The 8392-nt window shown below is 52.4% G+C and overlaps 1 protein-coding gene across 1 annotated transcript; it reads left to right on the plus strand.

The window, feature by feature from the left end:
- Positions 1-2842: 2842 nt before the first annotated feature.
- Positions 2843-8161, plus strand: Pdx1 (pancreatic and duodenal homeobox 1). The gene is made up of 2 exons (XM_013027262.1): positions 2843-3248; positions 7716-8161. The coding sequence occupies exons 1-2, from the start codon at positions 2843-2845 to the stop codon at positions 8159-8161; spliced, it is 852 nt and encodes a 283-aa protein (XP_012882716.1).
- The last annotated feature ends 231 nt before the right edge of the window (positions 8162-8392 follow it).

Genomic DNA, 8392 nt, shown 5'->3' on the forward strand with positions numbered 1-8392 from the left:
ACCCTCTACCACTTGAGCCATAGTTCCACTTCCGGGTTTTTTGCTGGTTAATTGGAGAGAAGAGTTTCATGGATTTCTCTGTCTAAGCTGGCTTCGAACCACGATCCTCAAATCTCAGCCTCCTGAGTAAGTTAGAATTACAGGGTAAAACACCGGCTCCTGGATACAACACTCAATCTTGCTCAGTGAACAGTTCCACTGGATGCGTTTTCCTTATGGACGGATAAATTGTTCATCAGCCAATCAAAAAATCCCACCAGCTTGGACCTGCCTAAGAATAATCCTAAGTGGCTGATCTTTGTTCCCTGGCCCCTTAGGGAAGCAGACCTCAGAAAAGGTCAGTGATGAAAGTTGTGTGCTCCAGCCCACATTTCTCGCCTTATTTTGCTCAGCCAGGCTGCCTGGGGGTTTTGCCGGAGGGCCTTTTTCTGCAAGGCCTAGCAAAAAAATAAATAAAATAAAATAAAAGGGAGCTAATGAAGCATCTACATGGAGACCGAGTTCCAGAAATGTGCAATTAGACGAGAAGTGCAAAGTAAACACTCTGGGGGTGGCAGGTGAGGTGGGGAAGAGAGGAGAGGGCTGGGGAGCAGGGGTGTCCAGGAGGGACGAAATGGGGACATGAAGGCGGGGCAGAGCGGGGTGGAGGAGGAGGAAAAAGGTGCAGATCTTTGTCCGCAGCAGCCAGCGAGAGCGGAGCTCACGGTCCCCGGCATAACCGCATAACCGCGTCGCCAAGTCAACCCGTGGCGCCTGGGCAGATTATCTCCGAAGGTCAATACGCCGGGACGGGGCACCCCCCCCCAGGCCCCGTTCTTCCGATCGATGTGGTCACTCGCGGCCCAGGTGATAGCAGCGGTTCTCCGCGGGCCCCGTGAACAATGAACTCATTGACGCGGGTGTGTAGAGATTAGGTGAGCGGGTCCCAAGGCCTTTCACTTCCCGGGGGCCTCCTTGTGCCACACACAGGTGGCCCTTTTCCCTGAGAAATCGCCCCAACTCTCCCTGCCTGCTGGACGTCCCTCGGGCGGGCGCTACTTGGTTAGAAACTCGAGCCTCGACCACTATAGCCAAGAAGCTGCAGCGCCGCTCCCGGGCCCGGGGGGGGGGGATGGGGGGCCCACGCCGTGGCCCTCAGTCTACACAAGGCGACTTTGAAGACGGTGGGGGCATCGCTCCACAAGAGAAAAAGAATCTGCAGTCTCCACTGGATTCCTTTTCTTTTCTCTTCACGAAAATAAAGTGTATTCACTAATCTGGTCGTATTTCAAAGAGATCGTTTCCGCAGGAAAAAAAATACATTAAAATCTCCCACGGGATGTGAATTTGTCATTTAGACGAGAAAGATTGCAGTGATTTTTCCCCCTTTTTGGTTGGCTGCCCGTGGTTCGTGCTGTCTTTTGTAGAAGCTTTTCTGCACTGGCGTTACAAACTTTCTAAAACCCTCTGTGGCTACTGCCGGGAAGTGATGGCTTCAGGACAGTAGGCTGGCCCTGGCCCTGGCGGCCAGTGCTGTCCTGTCTGCAACCTCGGTCCTGCCCAGGAAAGTGATGGGAGCCATCTCCATCTCCCCTGGGAAGTAGTCTGTCCTCTACAGTAAGTGCACAGGGGGAGGGGGAGAGAAGCCACCCTCTGAGGCCAGACTTAGCCTGAGATCATGGGATCCCAGAGACTCATCAAGGATCCAGAAACCAGTGTCAGTCCTCACCCCACCCCACCCCACCCCCAGAGTCTCAACCACAAGGACCCTATTTCCTCAACATTAGGAAACTATGTGCTGAGCAAGCAAAGTAGACCCCAATTCTAAAAATCAAAATTAATAAGAACCTTGGGTTTAAGAAAGGAAAAAAAAAATTAAGTCTGGCATTGGGGGCTTACTCCTGTAAATCCTAGCTACTCAGGAGGCTGAGGTCTAAGGGCTGTGATTGACAGCCAGCTAGGACAGGAAAGTCTGTAAGACTCTTCAATTAAACAGAAAGGAAAAAAAAATTAAAGCTGAAATTAGAGCTGTGGCTCTAAGTGGTAGATCACCAGCCTTGAGCAAAAAATGTTAAGAGACCATGCTCAGGCCCTGAGTTCAAGCCACAGTACCAGCACAAATAAATGAATAAACACACAAATAAATAAAAATAGTTTTACAAAGGATTTAAGGCACTGTGATCGCTTCCAAAGTTACAGTTTACAGCCCAGAAGTACCAGGAGTACAGGTACAGATAAAGCACTATGAATGTGGGATTGTGTGTGCTCCTTTCTTGACGTCATGGGTAATTATAAACAAACTTCATGAATGAAATAGAAGCAACTTGCAACTGAGAAGCTGAAATCTGCAACCGTTTCTTAAAAACGTTTGTGACAGTTTCTTAAAAACGTACAGTCTTAACATGTCTATTTTATTGGGAAACTAGTCTCAGATACAAGGACATGGAAACATTTAAAGTTAGGTGAGGTTCTAGCCCATGAATCCCAGGTCTAATATTGGTGCACCCACAACACACTCACTGGAGAGCTCAGCCAGCTACGCAAAACAGGCCTCTCAGCTAAGAAAGAAACGTAAAACAAATGCAGGTGCTCTCGGGTTCCTGGGCCTTGCTTGCTTCTTATGGCCAGCAGCTAGGCCAATAATGGCCCCAGGCTGAGCCACGTGGGGCACCTCAGAGCCTATGACGCGCGGCGGCCAGCTCTTCTGTCCCCGCAGGCCCCAGGATCCTCCCCAAGGAGAACAGTGGAGACCTGTCAAAGCGCAGGGGGCCCGCGAGGGGAGTGGGAGGGCTCCGCACGGAGCCTCGATCTGGCTGAAAGCTCCCAACTCCTGACTCCTGGTCCCCAGCTCTGGGCTAGCACTATGAATGGTGAGGAGCAGTACTACGCGGCCCCTCAGCTTTACAAGGACCCGTGTGCGTTCCAGAGGGCTCCGATACCTGAGTTCAGCGCCAGTCCCCCGGCGTGCCTGTACATGGGCCGCCAGCCCCCGCCGCCACCGCCGCCTCCATTCCCTGGCACGTTGGGGGCTCTGGAGCAAGGAAGCCCCCCGGACATCTCCCCCTATGAGGTGCCCCCTCTCGCCGATGACCCTGCCCTGGTGCACCTCCACCACCACCTCCCTGCTCAGCTTGCGCTCCCCCACCCGCCCGCCGGGCCCTTCCCGGATGGAACGGAGTCAGGGGTCCTGGAAGAGCCAAGCCGTGTGCAGCTACCTTTCCCGTGGATGAAGTCCACCAAAGCTCACGCGTGGAAAGGCCAGTGGGCAGGTAAGCCTGGCTCTTTACTCCCTTTCTCTTCTTCTCTGGCTGTGGATTCAGCCGCCTGGATCCAGAAAGCGTCCAAGCGCTCCCCGGACGCAATCCAAAACACCGACGTGGAATAAACTATATCCAGGAACCAACGAGGCCATTCTGCAGCAGAAAAAGCCTTTTTGGTCTATTTGGGAGCCTCGTACACACACACACACACACACACACACACTTCTGGGAACTGCGATCTTTTCTTGTACTTTGAATCCTTCTTAGCTCCAGAATCCCACTGCCCCCGTTCCCCCGCCCCCAAAAGCAGAGGCCTACCCAGATTTAAAGCAAGGTCTTTCTTCAACAGGGGATCTAGCACCCCAGGACCCTTGGGTGGGAGGGAGGGGGCGGGAGGGGGAGCAGGATTTCTTTTACCTCTGCCAGAGAAAATCTGAACTCACATTGGCTCACTCCTCCCGACCTGTCCGGGAGAAGAAACTCAAGCTCTCCAGGGACCGCAGGGTAGATGCATAAAGAGGAAAGAAAAAGGAAAATGTATCCACTCAATTCCCCAAAGTGTCAAGCGCCTCCCGAGGCGGAGAAAGGGGATGGAGCTGTATACAGGGAAGGGACGGCGCAACGCGAGGGGCTCACCAGGCTGAAAACCAACCGACCGCTCCTCCCCGGAGCCAAGTAGCTTGCCAGGCGCCTGAGATGCTCACGAACTTCTCAAAGATATTCCGGATCCCCTCGCTCGGCTCCAGGAAGTAGGTCTGCAGAAGGAGAGAGGCCTTTCCCGCACCGTTTGCTCCGAGAAGCCGGGTCCCCCCACGGCTCCCTAGATCCTGGGCTCCCACTTGTCACTGCCCTTGCCCGGCGCCGGGAGGCGAGGGCGCCGAGCAAGCCCCAGCTCCCTTTTCCCAATCTTGGAGTGAGTTTCCGGCGGTTTGTGCCCAAGACACAATGTTATCTCTTCCGCACCGCAGCCACTCTGGTCACACCTGTATTGCAAATAATTGCGGTTCGTTCTTTTTTCTTTCTTTCTTCCTTTCTTTCTTCCTTCCTTCCTTTCTTTCTTTCTTTTCTTTTCTTTCTTTCTTATCCTCCCCTTTCTCTTCTTCCTCCTCCTCCTCCTTTTCCTCCTCCTCCTCCTCCCCCTCCTCCTCCTCTTGGTGGGAAGAAGCTTGAGCTGGCAGCATCCTGAGAATCCTCAGCCGCCAAGCCAGGCTTTTAACCAGGAAGGGTTCGCTCAAGGTCTCGGGGCTCGCCTTGTGCTAGTTCACTTTTCTTATCATTAGGGCGCAGTTTTCGAGATGCGACAGGACCCAGACTAGGCTGTGGTTGTGGCCAGGACCGGCAAAAACTCCACTAATGTCGGTGCCAGATGCGGCCGGATCGTCTCGGGTTACCTATCGAGTCAGGAACAGACACTAGAGTCTTGGGTCATGGGGTTCTTCTTCGTCATCGTCTTATTATTATTATTATTATTATCATCATCATCATCATCATCACTATTGTTCATCATCATTATCATCATCATCATCACTATCGTTTAGTTGTAAAAGGAGTACCATACAAAAGCAATACATCTTTTTAAATTTGTATTTTCTTATAAAGATGCTTACAGAGGGGTTACAGTTACCTGAGTAAGGTAATGAGTACTTTTCTTGTCGAATATTGTTACCCCCTACTTTGTTTTCCTCCTACTGTCCCTTGAATGCAATACATCTCGATCAGCATTACCCTGTTCAATATCCTTCCCTATTCTTCCTTTTGTGGTATATACAACGAATTCTTGACTGCATTCTCCTCTCCTTCCCTCTCCTGCTTCATATATCTATCCATCTTCCCTTGGTCCCCAACCTTGGAAGTACCCATTTCTTGATCTTGTTGGGCTTTGACCTAGTCTTTCTAAAAGATTATACTGTTTGAGGTCTCCACTGAGTCTATTATACTTCAGTTAATTCATTTGTAACCATTTATATACTTCCCAATAACGCGGGGTTCTTGGGAGGCGGGAAAACCTGCCTTAGCTGGTTGTTTCCTGAAAAAGACTGCCTTTCCCTCTCCCTGGACTGGGACCCAGGCTGGGACCGTGGCCTGGGACCGTGGCCTCTCCCCAGCTCGCCCAGTTGGCCTGGAACTTCTTTGGGAAAAGGGGATGGAAGAGAGGTGGGTGACTTTTGATCCTTGCCCAAAGCCATGTGGTCCACCGGCTAAACTCCAGAAGCTTTGGGTTTGGAGGCGTCAGTAATCCAGAAAGTAAAATCCACAGGAAAATTAATTACCTTGTCTGGGGTTGAGGAACATTTTGGGAAGGCCACACTCCTAGATTGCAATGTCTGGGTGGAACAGGCCTTTGCCTGACCCCTGCGCTCTCATCCTTGGGGAAAGAGTCAGTCTCTCGCGTGCACCCCACCGCCCACCCCTGGCTGTTTTAAGGGCTCTGGTGTTGTCTCCTAGGTCCTTCAGGGAAACTTTCCAAAGAGGGGAGCTTAAAGGGTTTGGGGGGGGATCCACCTGCGGTGCTTTGTAGGATTTCACACCCCCTGGGAGGGGCAACGTGATCAAAGGACTCTCAGGGCTCGGTAGGAATACCAAGCACTAGTGACATTAGAGACTAATGAAAACCTTGATCTGACCGAGCTGAGCCACTGACGTCGCCTAGCGTCTCCGCGAATGGCCCGGATTGGGGACCCACCAACAGCCTCCACCCCCAACTTCCACCTCTTGTCCTGACCACCTGGGCACACGCTTGCTTCAGAGCAGTGGGGCCCCTGTAGCCTCTCAGGGAAACCCCACAGGTCTGCACAAGAGCCGAGTCCGAAGGAATTAGAATTGGGTCAAACAACCTTTTTATACTTCCTCCCAAAGGCTGGTTGGGCCTCTCCCCCAGGACAGGGAAGACTTGGAGATGCTCTCCCCGGACCAGGACGATGCCACTAACGAAAAGGCCTCTCTGCCTCGGCTTCGGGCGCTTCCTCTCCGCCCGAGGAGAAACTTGGGCAGGGCCAGTGCGAAATGTATGCTTCGCCCTCCCCACACACTTGACTTTCAGTTCCTGGAGAAGTATCCCCTACCTCTGTCCTGAAACACAGCGAGTTAAATCTCTTAACCAGAAATTTGCTGAAGCTTCAATGCCAGCAATCACAACCCGAGTGCAGGTGGTACTTAGCACCGAAAAGATGGGGGGGGGCGGGTAGGAAGGGAGAGAGGGAGGGAGGGAAAGAGGGGTGAGAGGGAGAGCGCGCGCTCAGTGGCAAACACCGAAGGTCCCGCACACTTTCCTTACTCGGTCTTACTGGAGGCAGGAATTTGGGCGGGGAGCCACCGGACCCCCTGAAGGACTAGTTTCTACCCTACCCCTTTCTCCGCTGGATTCTGAGACCCATAGCAGGCTCTGGCCGGCCTCAGTGTCATCACCTCTGCCAGCATTTGGGGCACCGGGCACAGAATCTGAGACTATCCGGGTCCCCGCCAAACGGTGATTTTCTCACAAAAGCATTCCTTCTCCACGCAGACAGGGAAAGGACAAAGGTTCAACTAACAATAATAGAGAATTTGTCACTTCTCAAGACGAGATTCATTATCACTTAACTTGTAAATTCTACATGTTTCTCTAGAAAGAGAAAGAATACAAAATGGATGGATATATAATAACAAAAAATGTGTCTTGTCTTAATGCAGGGATTTTCAAACTGCCACCCATTAGTAGATGATGAATTCAGTCACTGGATTTAGATGGTTACTGTTTGAATCAAATGGTGAACAAAGGAGGGAACTAATATACTTGCTAAATATCCGTGTTGAAATGCTTACCAGTTACATGTCCATGCAGAGATTGAATAGGCATCTAAAATGTTTTCTTTTTCTTTATTTCTCTTCCCTTTCTTTTCTCTCTTTTCTTTTTTGTGCCAGTCTGGGGCTTGAACTCAGGACCTAGGTGCTGTCTTAAGCTTCCCTCCCTCCACCTCAAAGCTAGCACTCTGCCATTTGAGCTCCGCTTCCAACTTTTTGGAAGTTCATCAGAGATTAACAGACTTTCTTGTCTGGGCTGGCTTCAGACAGCGATCCTTAGACCTCAGCCTCCTGAGTAGCTAGGCTCGCAATGAGAGCCACTGGTGCCTAGCTAAAATGTTTTTCTTACTGGGAAAGTTTTGTTTTCGAGTACTGTGTTAAAGGCGCTTTATTGCCTACACAGAATTGATTCAATGTCAAATGTATAGTCTGTGCATTATAATTAGCCTCAGTCGGAATACCTGTTGAATGAGCCCATGAATGGTTCACAGTAAGAACCTGAACAGCTTTGGCCTCCAAGAAATAGGTCAGCGTGCACCTCCATTGGGCTCTGGGACAAGAGGCTGGGATTCAGTGGCTCTGGTGACAACAGCTGGGGAACTATAGCTCTCAGAGCAGGAATTAAAGGGATGGACTGCGTGGGGTGGGCTAGATCGGGGTCCCTCGGCCACACTGACGGATTGTGTCTCCCCGCAGGCAGCGCCTATGCGGCGGAGCCGGAGGAGAACAAGCGAACGCGCACAGCCTATACGCGCTCGCAGTTGCTGGAGCTGGAGAAGGAGTTTCTGTTCAACAAGTACATCTCCCGGCCACGCCGAGTGGAGCTGGCAGTGATGCTGAACTTGACCGAGAGACACATCAAGATCTGGTTCCAGAACCGACGCATGAAGTGGAAAAAGGAGGAGGACAAGAAGCGAGGTGGTGGGACTGGCGCCGGCAGTGGCGGAGGAGCGGAGCCCGAGCAGGACTGCGTTGTGACTTCGGGCGAGGAGCTGTTGGCACTACCGCCGCCGCCACCTCCGGGCGGTGCTGTGCCGCCGAGCGCTCCCGCAGCCGCCCGAGAGGGGCGCTTGCCGCCGGGCCTTAGCACGTCGCCACAGCCCTCCAACGTGGCGCCCCAGCGGCCGCAGGAACCGCACTGAGCGTCCAGGGCTGCACACTGCCCCGCTGGTTGGACCAGACCACAAGCGGAGGAGGGGGTTCGGGCCAGGGACCCTGGGTATGGACTTGGGCCGGGCAGTTGGATAGGGTACGTACTTTGGGGCCCAACCTAGACGCTCACAGGGAGAACCCGTTCTTCCAGGCGTGCGTGCCAATCGGGGTGCGGCCCAGGAGATGCTGGCAGAGTTTCTGGAAAAAAAGAAACAGAGGTT

Source organism: Dipodomys ordii, unplaced genomic scaffold (assembly GCF_000151885.1).
Source record: "Dipodomys ordii isolate 6190 unplaced genomic scaffold, Dord_2.0 Scaffold102, whole genome shotgun sequence".
Lineage (NCBI taxonomy): Eukaryota > Metazoa > Chordata > Mammalia > Rodentia > Heteromyidae > Dipodomys > Dipodomys ordii.